This window comes from Tamandua tetradactyla, chromosome 9 (genome assembly GCF_023851605.1).
Source record: "Tamandua tetradactyla isolate mTamTet1 chromosome 9, mTamTet1.pri, whole genome shotgun sequence".
Classification (NCBI taxonomy): Eukaryota; Metazoa; Chordata; class Mammalia; order Pilosa; family Myrmecophagidae; genus Tamandua; species Tamandua tetradactyla.
The window spans coordinates 105880687-105900698 of NC_135335.1; the positions used below are offsets into that span (position 1 = coordinate 105880687).

Below are 20012 nucleotides of genomic sequence, written 5' to 3' on the forward strand. Positions count from 1 at the left end.
AATTCCTCTTTAGGCTCTTCTAGTGTCTTCTTGATCTCCTTTGTGTCCTAAGCCATCCCACTGATTTTATTTAGTAAAGTTATATGAACATCTTTGATTAGTTGTTCCAAAGTCTGTGTCTCCTCTGGTGTCTTAATCTGGTCGTTAGACGGGGCTGTATCTGTCTGCATCTTCATATGCTCAGTGATCTTCTCTTGTCTTCATGGCATGTAAACATTTTGATAGAGTTACTTTGAATGTTGATTTCCTTCAATAGTCTAAAGCTTTGCATTTGTGGGGTGGTGTGGGTCAGGATGTGGGATGTGGGGAGGAGCACAGCAGTGTGGTGACAGGTTGTGATGCAGGTGGATGCACAGGTTGGGGACTCGATGCTGCTGCCTGTGTGCATGGGCTGTGGAGGTGGGGTGCAGCTCAGGTAGGCCTTGGAGTGCAGAAGCACAGTGTACAATTTGGGGGTCACAGAGTTAGGATCCAGCAGGAGGTGGATAGAGGTGCTGTGTGGATTCACAGGGGCTGGTATGCAGGCAGGATGTGGACGGGCACATGGAGTGTGGGGGTCATGGGTATGAGGGTGTGGGGTGCATGGCACAGGGAGGGCAGGGTGCGGAAGTGTCCTTGTACACCTGCATCCAGGCCTCCCTGTGCAAGTGTGTAGGGGTGTGGGGCATAGGTCACGGTTGTTGCGGGATGTGGTTCAGGGGCGGGTGATCTTGGGTGGTTGGGGCCTTGGTAGGGGTGTGCAGTTGGGGGGGGCGGTTAGGGCAGGGGTACATGAATGTACAGGACAGGGTCTATGCAGCACAGATGTGGACGTGAGTGCCTGCCAGGTGTGGGAGCAGGGTGTTTTGTGGGGATGCAGTTGGGGGGTGAGACAAGGGTGTGCGCGTGTGTGGTGCAGGGGTCAGGAGGTCAGTGCACGGATGCATGGGTACCCGGAGGGGAGGACGTGGCCGTGCATCTGCTGGTTCTTGGGCGGGGGGAAGGGGCAGGGCCCTGGTATGTGCCTGTGTAGAGCTCAGGGGCAGTGGGGTGGGGTTTTTCCTGCTTGGGCTGGGGGCAGGTGTAGGCCTGATGTGCAGGTCAGCACTTGCCCACAGTGCAGGTGGGGTAGGGGTAGCAGGAGTAGGTGCATGCGGATATGGGGGGGGACCAGATGTCGATGCACCTGGGCACAGAGTGTGGGGGCGGTGGGCGGGTTGTTGAGCTACTGTATGGCCTGGGGGCAGGTATGGCACTGGCAGCTCGGATATGCAGGTACTGCCTGTGCAGCCAGCAGGGAGGGGGGGAGGTGGAGGTCAAGGCATTGGCTATGGGTGCCCGGGTCTCAGGAGTAGAGGGGCAACTGTGCATAGGATGTTGCTCAGGCCAGAGGCAGGCTTCCACGTGCGGATGGGGGTGCGGGGCGGTGTTATGTGGGGTGTGGGGGGCTGGATCAGGGCAGGAGCACTTGGAACACAGTAGGGGTGCAGGTGACAGGATTCACGTGCGGGGGTGTGTGGGGGGAGTTGCAAGGCAAGGTGGCACGCATGAGGGGAGTGTGTTCACAGAATGGGCTTGGCTACTTCCTTCTCCCTTCCTGATTATAAAAGCAGAGGTCTGTGTATCTTGTTTGCTGTTGAATCCTTAACACCTTGCAGTCTGCAAAGCAGGTTTCCAATGAGTGCTTGTTGGAAAATTCCATAATACTCCAATCAACAGGGAAGCCCTCTTCCCAAAGTTGTTTAGAAAATACCATGCTTAATTTATTGGCCTTCTAAATAATTTTGGGAACTTCTATAACAAAACTTATCAATGTAACTTGGTTTTCATTTGGTTATGAATAATCTATGATTTCAGTATCTTTCATTTCATAATAAGTGTTCAATACTCTTAGAAACTTGTGCGGATTAAACTATAATATAAAATGAATAATGCTATTTGTAAAAAGAAAAGTCATAAATAGGCAGAATCAACCCATGCTTTTATTTTTGTTGCATATAAAAATTTCATATGAAGGTATTGATGTACAGTACTATCCCCATGGGCTGTAAGAGAGGCTAAGACACCACTAAAAGAATCATCATTTGTAATGCTCACACACGTTACCACTCTGAAAACATATCCAAAGAAATAAAAACAAAATCAGTAAGGACTTTTGTAATTATAGTGTCCTTTTTATACTGTTTAAAACAAAAGTAATCAAATTCCTTTGGGCCAGGGCTGCTAAAATCTACAGTTTGTGTCAAAAAAAAATTTTTTTAATTAAATAATAGGAGGCTCATTTTTCCTAGAAAAAGAATCTCTCCTTTCATTTATAAGTTACGTGTTCCAAGGGCTGGGCAGTAGTAGGAGGTGGTTTCTATGTTATCCACAAATAATTTTTCTTAGCTTTCAGGAGCTCGCCATTATGCATGGTTTAATTTAAAAATTCTAAAACTATATGTTAGATGTTTTACAGAAACAAGCCCTAGAGAATGGTGAATCCTTTATGCTATGTGAGTTGGTATCATATAAAACTTTGTGTTTAAATGGATGGATTGACATACCTTTAAGGAAATTTAGTTCTTAATTGAAGAAAAATTCCAAGGTTAAAAAAACTACCTAGGCCATATTGTATTTTCTCTTAATATGACAGGAAGCTGATGAGATAACTGACTAATCAACATGTGTGATCTATGGTTCTGGTTTCTAACCAAGTTCCTTTTCCTATGTGGACTCAAAGTCAAATAGACTTTATAATCACTGGGTAAGAATGTATTTGCCCAGTAGTGTTTGTCAAAAACAAAGCAAAACAAAAACAATCAATGTAACTGCCTGAAGTAACTTCTAATCAATAGAAGGGGGTAAAAAATCATGGTATAGGTAGTTTTATCCCTTGGCAAGAAGTAGTTAAGAGCTTTTTATCTCCAAAGGGTCTCAGAATCTTGCAAAGGTTCTGGTTTTGTAAAATCCAGCCACTGCTAGTTATCCAATCAGTCTGAAACTCAGTGGTGAAATGCCCAGCCCTAGCCCCACCATTACCTTACTTTCAAATGCAGCAGAACAGAAGAAAATATTGGTTAAAGTTAAGGCACAGCCCTGGGACCAAAGACCTGCAGCTAGTTTGTTGTGTTGTTTTTTTTTTAATTTATATATCTTTATGTATTTTATATTTTCTCAAATCTTCCATAAACAAGCTCTAAGGTGACCAGACTATATTACAGGAGAAAAGAAAAATGTACAAGGAGTATGTATACACACCACTCATTCTCTCACCAAGAGTTTCCAAAGATATCCACACCATCCCATCGTGGGATGATGTTTTAATAAGAACCGATAATTTACAATTAACATTACAGTATGTACATTACAATAAATATATGGTTGTAAACAGACAAACAAGACTGTATTACAGGTAAGGTCATTTGGTGAGAAAAAAATGCATGGCACAAAAAATAAATAATGCATTCAAAAATGATCATAAAGCTTTCTGTAAAATCAATTTCATTCAAGTGTTTTTTTTTTTGTTTTGCCTGCAATTTTTGTTCTATCTACATTATTTTCTTGTGAATTTTAACTGATGTTAAAGGAAACAAAATTAAAACAGCACTATTGTGTTCAGTAACTTGCAAGCTGAAATGTACTGGTTTTATGCAAACTTGGACATATTTTACCCCATACAGTACCCCAATATTGCATTTTCTCATGGCATTTTAGGAAATGTAAAGCTACTTTGTAAAAGGATCTTCTTTTTAAAGTAGCGTATGATTCTGAAGCACACTTTGGCAAGCGAGATAGAGAAAAAAGGAGGGAAAAGCAGATTATACGGTGTATTAGTCCCTGCCTCTTAGATGTTATGTCTTTACTACATTTTGATTGTCCATCTATGGGTATCTTCACAAGAAACTGAGAAAAAGAAAACAACTGGCCTCTTTATTAGTGCAGTTAATAAACCCTTTCAAATGTGGATTTGCTTGTGACATATTGCTGTTTAAAAATTTTTTTCATAATTAAAATTCTAGGCACTCTGAGGGTGACAGGTGGGATACCATGAATTAGGGAGGAGGATAACTTGGGAAAAAGAAATAAAACCTAGACTCTTCCTTTCCTTTATGAGGAAAGTCCCTTCTAGACCTCTATCAGGGGGAAAATAAAACTAAAGCAGAAACAACTCCCCAAATGCTGTCGTGGAACTACTTGGCCCAACGTAATCCTTTACTTGAAAGATTGCTGTCTGCTCGTTTGGCGTGTGTAGGTGGAAGAAGGTGGGAATCTGAAAACTTTGTTGATTTCTACTCTGCTCTAGAAAAGATCAGAACTATAAAGACTATTTTTCTACCAAAGGTTCTCAGTATCTGATGGAACCAGGGGATTGAAATGGGGACTGTCTTCAGCTTGGGTCTTTTTCCTGGCTGATGGCTTAGTTACTAGCTCCGAAGTTTCCTGGAGTGATCCCATATATAAATGTTTTTCAGTCTTGCAATTTTTCTTAATTGTTTTATGTGTTTCCATTTGGCCTTTAGTGTCTATCTCAGTTCTTGAATAGCAATGCAAACAATGATTATTTGGGTTCCAATAAGGCAAACATTTTAGTAAGAGTTGAAAAGGGAAGCAAACTAAAGTCCAAACTAAATGCCAGATTATGTGAACTTTATCAGCAGGTAAATACTGGGAATTAATATCTAAAATGACAATATAGCTCCTGGTGCTGAAGTTCACCTAAAGCAACCTTCTTTCCTCAGCTTTTTCCCCTTACTTGCAAGACTGATGATAACTGATAAGAGCAATTCCTACAGGGTACATGGATGTCCATTAAGAAAGAGTTAAGTTACTACATTTAAAACTGCTTCTCAAGGGTATTTCTATGTAGTTCTTAACCCCATGGTAACATCACAGAAACAGAAGAGAATTAAATTGTATTGATGTTTGTTAATATATTCTGTTACTATCCATAAAAATTGCCTAGATAGCTGTTAACTTTTCTCCGTAAATCAAAAGTACAGGCTAGTCATTATAGATGACCTCATGGTAGAAAAGAATGCTAAGTTGAACATGACTACTGAGTTTTTTTTTTTTTTTTCCATCAATCAGAATGGTAGTGACATATTTGATAAGACCCCATCTACTGAACACGGACACAGGTTCAAACACAGACTACATAACAAAGCAGTACGAAGAGAAAGAAGTTCCTCTTACTACAAGTGGATGTGAAAAGAACAGAAATGTGTGTGAAATGTGTGGGTTATTACAAAGACATGCACTTGTGAAATGAGGGTATACTGACACAGCAAAAGGTTCTAAGACATTAAGTAGGCAAAGATCTAAAAAACACTGACCATTTAAGCCACTGGGTATTTACATATCTCACACTTGCTTCAGACAACACCAACTGAGGATATGTGTTTCCATGAGGCTTAGGACACATTTAGACTAAACGTACATCGAAGTACTACAGAACAAATAGTCACTTTGCACACTGCGAAGAGAAATGTTAATGGAGACAGCAACTCTGCTGAGCTGGATAAAAGGGAAACAAAAAAAGGCAAGGTAAATGACCTACAAAAGAGGGTTTCCTGCAACATAAAGTTGTGTTTTTTTTTTGTTTGACAATGTGGAAGTCATTGGTATATAAAAAGATGAATCACTACAAATCAGTTAACTGCTATGAACTCTAAGGTGCAAGTAAAATTCGTAAATTAAGATTTATCCAGTGTAGCACAGATTCATACTGAAAACTTGCAAGTTACTCTTTAGGAAAAAAAAAAACAAAAAACCAGTGGCAGATGAAGTTCTGAACAGTTTAAATATAATACCTCAGTACATTTAATAATAAAAGTAAGCTCTACAAAAAAATCTGTTTTACATATCATACAAAATACAGAGGTTGGCGCAGCTCACTGAACCGCACTATTCAGTCATGTATCAGGAAGACTTGAAATTAGAAAATTATGCAATTTCTGCGGCTCATCTTCCTCCTGGTAACAGACTTACACTGTCCCCTGTTCCTGATGCCTGTTTATGGTTTCATCCATTAGTTCACTCTCTGTGTAATGCCTTCTTCTGAAGATGTCACAAAAAAATTAAATGAAAAGAACCCCCAAATCCTATCAACTCGGGCTGCCTGATGAGCCACGCTCCCTTGAAGACATTTTGTAGCTGATTTTTATCTGCTTTGTCAGCTCCACCAAGCTGACATCTTGCTAAAATGCTGTTCCTGAAGATGCCCCCTGTTGCTCAGATGACGTGGAGGTGAGAAAACTGGTTCCGGGATTCCTGAGCGCCAGGCTGAGTAGTCAAGGTCAGTTTCGTTTTGTTCAACAGCCTTCTGGCAGATGACCGTGAGGCGTCTGACCATGGCCGTGCCATGGGACATGCACTTTGGAAACAACTTTTCTACTTAAAAAAAAAAAAAAAAAAAAAATTAAAAAAAAAAACAGGAGGGATGGCGGTCTTTGAGCTGTTACGTGTCGGGAGAGCGGTCCTCGAGGACGCAGGCTTCAGGCTGGTTTTCCTCCCCCACCGCTTCCTCTCCCACCTGCTCATCCAGGGGAATTTCCGTGGACTCCGAGTCTTGAGTACAGAGAGTCTTGGAGTCGCTGCAGCTAGTGTCTTCTTCTACTTGACTTCCACTGTCCTTCTCGGTGTCGGACTCGCCGTCTTCCTCCAACGTCAGTTCAAACTGGAATTTCTCGGTTTGCCCCTGCCGGCCGTCGTCCTGGTCGTCGGGCGCAGGCGAGGGGCTCTGCGGGATTGTGCTCTGGTACCACTCGCGATTGTCCTCCAAAGCGTCCAAAATGTCCTGGGCGTCGGGATGGACGAGGTCCGCCCACGTCTCCCAGAGAGGGTGAACGATGTAGTCTATGAAGCCCACCTAGGAAAGAACAATTTTTTTTATTTAAATGAGAGATGGGACTCAGAAATGATGGAAAAACTTAACTAGATCGTGGCCCGCTAATATAACAATCAACCGAAGACTGCCAGCCTCATCTGGTAAAATAGTCACTGCTTTAGACAACGGACTAAGTGAAAAGTATTGCTAAAATTAGCTTCTGGAACCTTTAGTTCAAGAGGATGTTTTATAACGTAAAATAATTTCCAGTTGTTTACAGGGTATTGCACGAGGCCTGGATTTTATTCTAGGATAGATGACTTCTGGGTGACTCCAGATAAATGAAATAATGCCATAAGTGTTATTTATTTTAGTATAAATCTGTGATATGAAATTTACAAAAGTTTATATAGCAAGTGAATAAATTAAGACGTCATAAGGATATAACGCTTCTTTGGCCAAACAGTGTGAAACAGCTTGGTAAAATAAAATAAAAAACAACAAACAATACAATACTGTTTGACGTCTATGTGAAGTAAGCAAACGTCAAGCTCCTCGTTGTATTATCTCTGAGAGCTTCGTGCTTAAGGCGGTACCTGTGATTTTTCCACCGATGCGTTGTGCTTGTCACACATGGGACTGATCTCCATGCCACGCTCCCTCTCTCTGTCCCCTTGGCGGAAGAACTCCTCCATTATCCGGTCAGTCCACTGGCGGTACAGCTGGAGGGGCTTTGTTGGGTTGCTCAGATCTGCACAATGCACCATGTTTTGAAGGACCTAAGATAGACGAATACATTCTCTATTTAGCACCTGCTCTTTTTTTTTTTTTTTTACTAGAAGTTCACATCAGATGACTATGACACTTAAAAATACATGTAGTGTAAGATTCATTCCAAACAGCTCAACCATGTGTCTCTGTATGGTTCACACTTGTATTAATAGTCCCAAATTATGCCACTTCTACTGCATCTAGAGCATAAGAGAAACTTTATATGTGTGGTTGGTTTGTTAAATTCAGACCTGCTCTTAAGTGGTAGGTCTTATGGGATGTTAGTTGTTTTTACTTTTTTAATGTATGCAAATGGAAAAAAACCACCAATAGGATTTCACCTCGGTAATTTGCAAGAATAAGAATATGGATTTAAAATCATGCCTATAATTACTAAAAGCATGAGAGAAAGGAGAAACAAGCGATGAAAAGCGAGACCCAAAAAATGCCTTACCTGAATCCTGTCAGAATAGTTATCAAGAAGAAGAACCCCAGAACTTGTCACTTTCTTAGTTTCAACCATAGTTTTCAAATCAGCCAGTAGATTCATGTGTTTTGACATATCTGTTGCAAGTACCTTATAAAAGACAAAGAACATTTTATTAAGTTAAAAAGTCCAAAAGAAAAAAGTCAGAATTTGCGCATGAAACAAAACATTCGGAATCTTCTAAGAAATGGAAAAGTAGGTCATCTGATTATTTCTTCCTGGGCAGAGTCTTACCCCTTTGATGTCAACTTTCCTGAAAGCCTGGACGAATGTGTACAATACATAAAAAATTAGGCACTGATAACCACTTTCATGGTGAAAAAGGTGTTGACATCGCCATGGATGAGATAGCAGCACGTGTTTCAAAGTTTTTGCCAATCATTGGATTAGAATTTGGTTACTGGTCTGTGATGGACTGATTCCAGATTGATCGCAGAGTATTTGGAAACAGAATATTTGGGTTCATTTTCTGCTCACCCAAGACGACCTTTATATTTGTATTTACAAAGCTTAACAGGACAAGTTTTTGATGACCAGAGGTTTTCTTGTGTCTCATAGCCATTCTGAGTAACACAGATGCACTGTCACCATCGACTGATGGAAAGAGGTGAAAGAAAACCCATTCAAGGTATGAATGGTGGCCTCTGCCTTTATTAGTCATCTTTCTAGGCCTGCCACCAGACCAGAGGCATTTAGAGAATAAATCCTGAATGATGAGGGCAAGTCGTGGTTATTCCTAACTATCTAAATGCTGAAAGAGAAACCCAGGCTAGAAACATCACTGGCAGTAGCAGTGACAGCTTCCTTGAGCACAGAAGGACAACACCAGATCATGAAACTCAATTCCCTCTACCTGATGCTCATCTCACCGTTCTTTCTTTCTTTCTTTTTTTTTTTTGTTTTTAACAATTTGCATCACAGTTCTCTTTTTTGCTTTCATCAGCTACTTACGATGTCAATGACCATTTTCCTTAATGATTGTCTCTGCTTTTTGGTCAGATTCTGGAAAATGTCACAGTTTTCTTCCTGAAGCAACTTAAATCCTACAGCCAAATGATGGTTTTCCAAGACCGAAGAATCATTGTACATCAAGGCAAGTTCAGAGTCTGAGAGAAACAAAAGAGGCAGAGATCAGCAAAGCTGTGCACTCTATCTTATTTTCCAAATTCTGAGGTACTCTGGGTTTAGGATGTAATTACTGCTAAACATCCTGCTGCCTTCACCATTACAGGACAACATACAGGAGAGGATATACTGGCTAACATAGCAGTGGAAAGAGCACTGGCAACTTGGGAGTAAGTTCTAACACTCATAAGTGGCAAGTATTTCACTCTGTGGGACTCGGCTTCCTCTCTCCTAAAGTGAAAGAAGAGTTGGACCAGGTGTCCTCTAACCTCCTTCCCAGTACCAATCTATGTAGCTCAGTAAGCCCAGCCGAATATATTATTCTTAACCTCTGCAACATATCTAGAGCACAAGATATTGTATTCTTGATAACTGTGAACTACCTAACCTACATCTCATATAAAAATCATGTGATTTAAGGACTGTTTGTACTCAGCAAGGGACAAGAGTGGCTTGGAAAAACAAATAACAGTATTATTTTTTCAGGTTGCTCTTATTTACTTCCACAGTATTGCTTTGAAAGGCTAAACCTTATTCCTTTTTTCTACTTCCTTCTCCAAGTATACAGGCAGTCACTGCATGCAGGGACCCCCTTTCCCGCCTGCGCGGCTTCACACGGGGACTTGGGTTTAGCTGCCTTCATAACCCTATGGTGCAGAACCATGCCACTCTCCCCTCACTGTCCTGGACCTGTGAAACCTGCAGCAAAAGATCCTGCCTCTTCCATAGGTCCTGTAAATATATGACTCAGATCTATACAGTAGTTTTCTAAAAAAAATTGGCTGGTGTTTTACTCCATCTTTGCTTAAGTCATCGTAAAGACTAAAAGCACATGTATTTGTTCTTTTTCTAATGAATGCATACAAAATATATTTTGAAATATATATTTTCTAAGAAAGAAATAGCCAATACTCTATTTTAGAGGAGCTGGGAAGGAGAGGAGAGGTTCAAGACGTATTTCATCTATGAAACCCTATGACTGTATAGGCACATGGAAGTAGCAACCAGGTACACCTGAATGTCTGCTCCCAAGCTAAAGGAACAGATGTCCAGAATGCCAGGGAGTGGGTGTGCGTGGCAGTACTGTCTATTTTTGGGAAAAGCAATAGTGCTTATTTTTGAAAAGGCAGTTATCTGGTCAAGTGTTACTTTTTAACTCATCTAAAAGACTCTCTAACTATGAATTGTTACATATCTATGGATGGTTAAGCGTACAGAAATCAAAATTTAAAATGATACCAGGTCTGAACATATACTATTTCCTATAGTAGGACTGTATTAAATAAACATGTACTGGAAGGAGGGCATAAAATTTTCTAGCTGGAGAAATAATGTATGTAGATTTCCCTCTTCTGGACTTTGATGTGAATGGAGTCATATACGATGTGGTCTTTTGTGACTGGCTTCTTTTATTTAATATCAAGTTTTTAAGGTTGACTCACATTGTTGCAAGTATCAACACTTCGTTTCTTTTTTCGTGGCTGAATAGTTTGTTTACCCATTTGTCTGTTGATGAACATTTTGATGTTTCTACCTTTTGGCTTTTATGCTGCTCTAAACATTTGTCTTCAAGTTTCTGAGTGAACCTATGTTTTCATAAGATGTCAAACATTTGAGAAGAATCCAAATTGGTCAGAAAAGCTACAAAAGGATCTTTTTCAGCATTGGTGCAGTTTAGACTGGTGGGCCTCCTCAGCCTCTGCAACTCTGAGGACATTAAAGGAAGGTGATGGTGATGATTGATTTTTTAAATGAATAAGTTTTAGCATTTAAGAAAATGGAATCTCATTTAAATTTTTACTCTTTAAGATTCGAGGCATGTGGTCAAATCTAAAGGGAGAGGTAAAATTCTGTAGTTCCTGAGTATTTTGTCTCTAACAATGCTAATTCAATACTTTTAGGGAGATTGCTTGAAGGTTCAAGAACAATTGGAAAACTGCCTTAATACTTTGCTTTAAGGTAGAGCATAGAGGGGTAGAGAGGCTAGCTCATATAACATATTTGTTGAAACCCCCTCATCTTCAAGGACCAGTATAAAAGTCATCACCTCTTCCTTGAAGCCCTTCTTGAGTACCACAGACAGGACTGCTCACTTTCTCCTGTAAACTCCTATGCTACTTTGCACCACTCATTTGGCATCTATCAGATTCTATCTTATTTATCTCCTCTTTGAATAAGTCTTAATAATTCCTCACAAAGCCTTCCCAACTCCACTGTTAAAGACTTAAGACTATATAAAATTTAAAGTACTGATTTTAAATCCTTAGTTGTCTGATTTCTTTTTGGCCTTCAATTCTTCCTAAGTTTCAAGACACAAGAAGGAATGTAATAGGCACAGCACTTAAAGGATTTAGATGACAGGCACTGTGCTAAGTTGTTTATGTGGCCTATCTAATTAAATTCCCACAACAGCTCGCTTAGGAAAGTTCTATTGTCACCATGTTACAAATGAAGAAAATACACCTTAGAGAATGTAAGTAACTCTGCTAAGGTCACGTAGCTAGGAAATGCCCAGGTCAGCCTTTGAATCCAGGCCGTTCCCAGACCCCTGGTTTTATACTGCCTATAATTCAGATCTATTAAAAATAGAGATATAATAATAGTGAGCAGAGACCACTAAAAGTGAACTGGAAAATGCTAACCACAATCCATTCCTTGCCTGGCACTAATAACTATGAAAGCATTTGCTATTTTATCAAGGGTTGGTAAATACCTTATAAACCTAAAACTATCATTTTATTACCTACAGTCCCATTAATATGTGGTAAAAATGTAATAAGAACTGCGCATTAATTAATTTAAGCTCAGTCTATGATAATAACAAAGTCAGGAAGCCCGCCTTACTTATGTGCCCCTCTCTTCTAAAATCTTATGGCATTGGGAGATGCTACCATGTAACCAAGAACATATTATACATCTGTATTTAAACGTGTCTCCCTTTAGATGTAAGCCCCAGGAAGGCAAAGACCAGTTTTCGCCTGCTTTAATACCATTGCAGCACTTCACACGGTGCGGACAATTTGTTGATTGTACTATGGTTTAGAAAGATTTTTTTAAAACTTCATTACAGAGTTGGCAAGAGATGTGGGGAAAACATGAATTTCTATTCTGTCAGTGAAAATAGAAATGGCTATAAGTTTTCTGAAGGGCCAGAATATATACATATATGTGTGTGTGTGTATAAAATCAATATATACATATATAATTAAAAAGGAATTTAACACTAAATAAGATCATACAAGTTCAAAGCAATGTAAGCAGAAAAAAAAAAGGACACTTACCTATCCATTAACAGGGGACAACTCAATTCAATTATTTGTTCATGGGGAACAATGTTCAAAACAGACAACTGAGTAGATGAAAAGGCCATAGGAAAACGCCTAAAGTGTAATTTTTTATGCCTTTAAAACTGTCTGCTTATATCAGTGTGCTTAGAGAAAAGTCTGAAATGATGTTTACCAAAATGTCACAGCTGTTTTCTTTGAGAGAATTTCAGGTGAGTTTTTACCTTTTTCTTAATTTTTGACACTGTTCTATTTTTATCTTACAATGAACATATTGCTTTTTATGAAAGCTTGACTAAAATATATAGTAAGGCAAACATGAGGTCAAATCCCACATTTACCACTTTGTAACACAGGTAAATCCCATTTATACTTCTGTTTATCTGCTTTAGAAAGCCTACCTTTAGGAATCGATTAAATGCATGTTTATTACCATCAATTTTGAGGTAAAATAATCATGAGTTTGGGTTTCAGACAGATGTGGCTTTGAAATTCCAGTGAACCTCTCCTCTTCTGGATTTATCTATAAAATGAGGGCAATCTCCACCAACTGCTGTGAGACTCAAGTAAAGTCGTTAATCTGACATCTGAAATGTGGGTGACCCTCAACAGATGGTCCCAGAACTTCCTCCACAAATTGCTGTTGGATAGACTGATTTTTGAAACCTACATCCTAAGAGCTCAGAGAGAGAAGAAAAAAGGCTTATTGGCAGGGAAACGGCTTCTTTAAAACACACAGGGAGCAAAAGAAAACTGGGCCCTCATTTGATGGCAAGAATGTCCATGTGGCAGAACTATCAGTACCAAAACATGCTGCTCAAGCAATTAAGATGGAGGCTGACGCTGAAAGCACGTGTATCACAATACCGAGTTATGTTGTCCCACCCTTCTCAGTTTTGGGAGGCTTGTCCTAGAGCTAGAAAATGACAGCAGACTATAAGTTTGTGTCTCTAAGTTACAATAGAAATGAACAAACATCATCAAAAGGCCTTCTAAGTAAATCATTTCTTGGGACCTGGAAGGAAAGTAGCAGCTTTAAATTAATAACAAGTTGCCCTAGAAAAAGGATTAAAGCTGTGTGTCCCAAGTATAGAGGCAAGGTGGCAGAAGAGGATGCTCCAGTCCTCAGCCCCTCCACCCAAAACAACTCTTAAACAGGCTTGGGCCATCTGAATCAGTTATTTTCAAACTCTGGAGTCTAGCAGAGTACTGTACAGCATCCAGAGAAGAGTGAAGGAAGAGGTCAGCACGTTAGAGTAAGTACCAATAAATTGCTCTCTCTGGGCAGTGGGTACCAATGCCTATTCCCCATTCTCATAGTAGACCATCTGCTGGGGCCAGAAAGGGACATAAAACTCACTTTCCCAAGATCTGGGGTGGGCGGAGGCTGAGTGCTGATTAGGGCTTTTGACTAGCGACTTCAGATTGCCAGGGTCCTGGCTCTGCGGGTGGCCGGCGTTCCATCCCACACTGGACAGAGGCAGTGGAGGAGAGTTGATGGCAGTGCACTTCCTCGGAGCTGTGGGGGACAGCTGAAGGGATGCGTTTGCTGGGCAGGTCAAGGAAGCACAGTATCTGGGAGCTGTGGAGGAAGCTCCTGGCTCCCTCTGTCATTCTCTCTACAGGGCAGTGTGGAGCCAGCCAGTGCGCAAGTGAGGGAAGACTGACTTGGGAAATTTTTCTTTGGCATGTGTGCAAAGGCAGCTTGAGACAACAACGTAAGTGTGAGAAGCGTCTTAGGTGGACAGCCCTGCTTTAAGTCTGGCAAGGGAGCACCCAGGAGAGGGAAAATATCTGTACCTGGGAAGCTGATGAGGCATTCAAACTCCTATACATGGGGGACTCTAAGTCACAAGCAAGCCCAGAGCAAGACACAGGCCCAGAAACAAGGAGAACCCTGAACTCTCTGCCTTGGGCAGACCTTCCTGATACAATGCTATTGTATCACCAGCTGGTTACAAGCTCAAGAAAAGGACCTCTTGGAATAAATCCCAGAGTTAACATTTTTAAATGTTAAAATGTACAATGTGCAACAAAAGATTTCAAGAAGAGGAGAAAAATCTGGAAAATGCTGATAAAACCCGGATGGTGAACATGTCAGAAAAAGACTATAAAAATGATCTTCCATGTGCTCCAGGAGATGAAGGAAAATAGAGAACCAAAGGATGTCAGGAAAACAATGGATTAACACAATGACGAACTTAGTAAAGAGACAGAAATGGTAAAAAGGAACCACATAGAACTACTGGAGTTGAAGACCACAAATGTAAACTTCCCAGGCCAGTTTCAACAGCAGATTGGAGCTGGCAGAAGAAAGAATCGGGGAACTTGAATACAAGACAATTGAAATGGGTCAGGCTGAGGAGCAGAGAGAAAAAGGAATTATAAAAAGCACCAATAGCCCAAGAGAACTCTGGTACCATCAACTTGTACCAATATACACAACATGGAAAGCTAAGGACAAGGAGAGAGTTCAGAAAACCACAAGAGAAAAGCAATGTGTTATGTACAAGTGACTCTCACCTAGATTGAGGGCTGGTATCTCTTCAGAAACCATGGAGGCAAGATGTCAGAGGGTTGAAATTCTTAACTGCCAACCAAGAGTCTTTTATCTGGCAAGACTTTCTTTCAAAAAATGAAGGAGAGATGAAGACATTCTCAGATAAACAATAGCTGATTCAGTTCATCACCATCAGATCTGCCCTATAAGCAAAGCTAAAGAGTTTTTCAGATTGAAAGGAAAGGACACAAGACAGTGGTTCAAAGCAGTATATGGAAATAAAGACCTCTAGTAAAGGTACCCATTTGGGTAACTGTAAATGCCCAGCCAACAGCCTTGTAGTTTTTCATATGTAATGCCACTTGTTTAGAACTACAGCTTCTAAAATGTAAAAGCATAAAAAGTAATGGCAAAGCTATAGTTTTGGATATACAATGTATGAAGATAGAATCTGTAATACGTACAAACACTGGTGGAGAATAGGGGGATGAAAACAGTGTGTATGTGTGTAACCTACTGAATTCAAGTCAGTAGTAAATCAAATATAAATATTACAAGTTTAGAATGTTAAAATTTAACCCCATGGGAACCATAAGGAAAATAAATGAAACATATATCCAGATGGAAAAGATAAGGGACGCATCAAATAAATATGGAAGTACTGAGCAACAAAAGAGATGGAAGACTAACAAAGACTAAATAGAAATTGGCAATAGAAAGTTCTGCATTAGCAGTAGTGACTTTAAATGCAAATTGATTAAACTCTCCTGTCAAAAAGGAGAGACTGGCAGAATGGATAAAACACCATGACACCTTAAATTCAAAAATACAAGTAAGTTGAAAGTAAAGGGATGGGAAAAAATATACCAAGCAAGTGGTAATCCAAAGAGAGCTGAGGTAGCTATACTAATATCAGATAAAACAGACCTGAAATGACGAACGGTTATGAGGGACAAAGAGGGTCATTACATACTGATAAAGAGTCAACTCAACAAGATAATGTAACAGGCATAGACCAGTTTGAGAAACGGATGGTTCAGACACCACTTTCAATAATGGACAGAACATCTAGACAGAAGATCAATAAGGAAACAGAAGACTTGAACGATAGCTTAAACCAACTAGACCTAATAAACATATGTATATAGAACACGTCATCTGACAAAATACACATTCTTTATGATTGCACATGGATTATTCTTTAGGATAGACTATATATTAAGACACAGAGGAAGAAATGGAAAATTCACAGATATGTCAAAATTAAACAATGTACCCTTCAATAACCAATGGGTTAAATAGGAAATCACAAGGGAAATTAGGATATATCTTCAGGTGAATGGAAACTATAGGATGCGGACAAGGCAGTGCTGAGAGGGAAATTTATAGCTCTAAATTACTTAACATTAAAAAAGAAGAAAGATTTCAATCCAGAGACCTAACCTCAAAACTGGATGACCTAGAAAACGTAGAGCAAGCTAAACCCAAAGTATGTGGAAGGAAAGAAAGATTGGAGTGGAGAAAGTGAAACAGGATTAAAAAACAATAGAATCAATAAAACAAAGTCCGTTCTTTGACAAGATCAACACAATCAACAAACCTTTACATAGACTGACAAAGAATAGAGAGAGGATGCAAATAACAAATCAGAAACGAAAAGGGGGACCTTATTACTACCGAATCCACTAAAGTACATTAACAGAAAACCTAGATGAAATGGACACATTCCTAGAAACACACAAACTACCTACACTGATTCAAGAAGTAGTAGATGATCTCAACAAAACAATACCAAGTAAAAGGACTGAATCAGTAATTAAAACCTCACAACAAAGAAAAGTCCTTGGCCAGATGGCTAAACAGGGGAATTCTTAACACCAATCCTGCTCAAACTCTTGCAAATAATTGAAAAGAAAGAAATACAATTGAAACCCATTCTACAAAGCAACACTGCCCTCATACCAAACCTAGATAAAGATACCACAAGCAAATAAAATTATAGACCGATATCTCTTAGAATATAGATGCAGCAACCTCAACAAAATACTAGCAAACTGAGTTCAACAGCACATTGAAAGAATTACACACCATGACCCAGTGGAATTTATCAGTTATGCAAGAGTAATTCAACATAAGAAAATCAATTAATACACCACAGAATAAAAGAAAAAATCCCACATGATCTCCCAACTGACATAGAAAAGGCATTGGATCAAACCCAGCATCCCTTCTTGATAAAAAAACACTTAGAAAACTAGGAATAGAAGGGAACTTCCTCAACATGATAAATGGCATATACGAAAAGCCCACAGTCAACATCACTAAGTGGTGAAAGACTGAAGCGTTCCCTCTATGATCAGGAACAAGACAAGGATGCCCACCGTCACCTCTGCTACTCACCACTGTATAGCAAGTTCTTGCCAGAGCAGTTAGGCAAGAAAAAGAAAGGCATCCAAACTCAAAAGGAAGAAGTAAAACTTTACATTTGCAGATGACATGATCCTCTATACAGAAAATCCTGAAAAAATCCACAACAAAGCTCCTACCGCTAATAAATGAATCCAGCAAAGTGGTGGGGTAACAGATCAACATGCAAAATCAGTAGGGTTTCTATACACCAGGAATGAACAGTTGGGAGAGGTCAAGAAAAAAAAATTCCATTTTTAATTGCAACTCAAAGAAAGAATCAAATATTTAGAAATATCAAATATTTAGAAAGAATCAAACATTTAACCAAGGAGGTAAAGGACTTTACACAGAAAACTACAGAGCAAGTGGAAATGATCTCTGTGCTTTCAAGATTCTCCAGCATACTTAAAATGGGTACAAGTACAAATAATGTCAAGTCATCTGGCACCTAAAATTAAACCAAGAGAAACAATGAAAAACTATCACCAACCATGAAGCAGAGGCAAGACTGGACTGAGAATGTGCAAAGCGAGCACCATACCTCCTGTCCCAGAGCAAATCATGCAATCGTGGACACCCTTAGCCTTGTGGGTTTCTGCATCTGCTTTAAAATAAGACAGGTGATCTCTCATATATATGATTAATGTTCCCCGCAGAGACATCTTCAAGTCCTAACCCCCATACTATGGGTATAAACTCATATGTAAATAGGGTTGTGGTAAATTGGATTATATGCCTCAGAAAAATATGTTCTTAAACCTAAGCCATTCACTGTGGGTGTGAGTTCACAATAGGACATTTTGACGAGGTTATTTTTAGGTAAGATGTGGACAGCTGAATCAGGATGGGTTTTACTCCTATTACTGGAGAAGGCCACAGAGAGAAAGACCCAAGGAGCCAGAAATCAACAGACCCCAGAAGAGAAAGGAGAAGATGCTGCCATGTGCTTTACCATGCGGTGGAAAAGCCAAGAAAGCTCAAAATTTGCAGGCCAGCCAGAAGATACTGACCGTAAGACGCAGGGAGAAGCAAGACTTCTAGCTTCAGAAACTATGAGCCAATAAGTTCCTATTAAGGCAATGCTATATGGTTCTTCTTTTAGCAGTCAGGAAACCTAAAGAGGGATCTTCAAATCCCAATCCCCAGTTCTGAGGGAGTAGTCTAATTTGTAAATAGATCTTCCAAGACCGTGTTTGAATGACACCAACTTGAACCAGGGTGGGCCTTACTCCATTGTGACTAGAATTCTTATAATTAAAAGAAATTCAGACATGAAAGAGTACGAGCCAGAGGAGATGACAGGAAAGGCAGACGTCAAGTGTCAGGAAGACATACTAGAATACTACAGATGACGGAGAAGGCTGACACTTTTATTTTGGCCTTCTCGCTTTCAAACTATAAGCCATAAATTCTTGCTGTTTAAGCTAACTGGTTTGTGGCATTTGTTACAGCAGCTCTGGCAAATAAAAACAAATTCTTTAATTCCTTTATTAAAATTAACATAGATTTGACCTTTGGCTCTGGACAGGTTGGCAGCTTTAGCTACATGGCAAGAGCTGAAAGTGTGCTAATCTGAGTCAGTGAAGCTCAACTCGATCCCTGAAAGCAAGAGAAGACATAAACTAATGTTTATTAACAAAACAAGGGTTTCCTGCAAACTAAAAGTAATCACAAAATGATGACAGAGTATTTCATAAAGCTACTTCTGATGATTTTTCAAGTTATTAGAAGGACTATTTTCTATCAAGCTGGACTTATCTGTTTCACTGGCTGCTCAGCCTCTTCTGTTTCATGAAAAAAATGCTTTTGCCTGATTCCCAAGTCTAAAGTGGACTAAGGCAGTACTTCTGATCAACCTGGAGTATTTTCACATGCCCAAGTAATGATGTTGATTCATTCTCTCAGGAATAACATAGCCTCCTCACATCCCACCCTCAAAAAAAGAAAATGAGCACTCTGAAGTCATTTTGGGAACTGTCAACTTCCCTGTGTTGCCAAGATTTCACAGAGAGGAGATCCTAAAATCACTGAATAACAAAAACCTTCCAGAAGCAGGTTAAACTTCTACTCTAAGCAGGTCATCAGCAGAATGACCTTAAACAGACAGCACTTGCCCACTGTCCTTGTATTTATAATATTTCCCCATGATTCCATTAACTAACTTAGTATCTCTCAGACTTTGGAGGACATTGTTATCCAAATAGCCAAGGCTTAAATCACAGCCCTCAGGGGTACCCAGATGCTCAACAGAGTCCTCCAACAGCCAGCTAAGCCATAGGTCCTTGGAGAGGCCACAAGAAAGCAGAATATGGCTGTTCTCATTTTAAAAGCGTCAGAATACTTGGATGACACCGAACTTATTTTCACTTGTTTGAATTTGTTCTGTTAATCTCCTCTTCATTCTAAAGGAATGTACGCTATTGCTTACATTAGGAGGCAGGGAAGACACACCGAGGTCTGACTCCAGGCAGAGATCCTATGTGTGCTCTCCCAGGCAACTGCAATGGCCTTACCTGGCAGACCTCAAGGGGGAACCCTACCCTCCCCACACCAGACTGGGGCACAGTGTGGAGAGAGTTCCAGCCCAGCCAGCCATGCACTCATACACACCTGCATTCCTGGCTCAGGACCTCCATTCAGAGGCCTCCG

The 20012-nt window shown here is 40.0% G+C and overlaps 1 protein-coding gene across 24 annotated transcripts in view; it reads right to left on the reverse strand.

Annotated features, from left to right (window-relative positions):
* Positions 1 to 1939: 1939 nt before the first annotated feature.
* The window catches only part of PDE4D (phosphodiesterase 4D), a 1724553-nt gene continuing 1706480 nt past the window's right edge, over positions 1940 to 20012 (reverse strand). For 23 of the 24 annotated variants that reach the window (XM_077117214.1, XM_077117215.1, XM_077117218.1 and 20 more), the window contains 4 exons: positions 8997 to 9151; positions 8013 to 8135; positions 7384 to 7566; positions 1940 to 6829 (listed from right to left, as the gene is read on the reverse strand). In XM_077117214.1, coding sequence (XP_076973329.1) covers positions 6419 to 6829; positions 7384 to 7566; positions 8013 to 8135; positions 8997 to 9151 — 872 coding nt within the window. In that variant the 3' untranslated portion in view covers positions 1940 to 6418. Of the gene's footprint in view, positions 6830 to 7383; positions 7567 to 8012; positions 8136 to 8996; positions 9152 to 9185; positions 18963 to 20012 lie in introns of those variants that run through there. The other variant, XM_077117235.1, reaches the window with a different exon arrangement.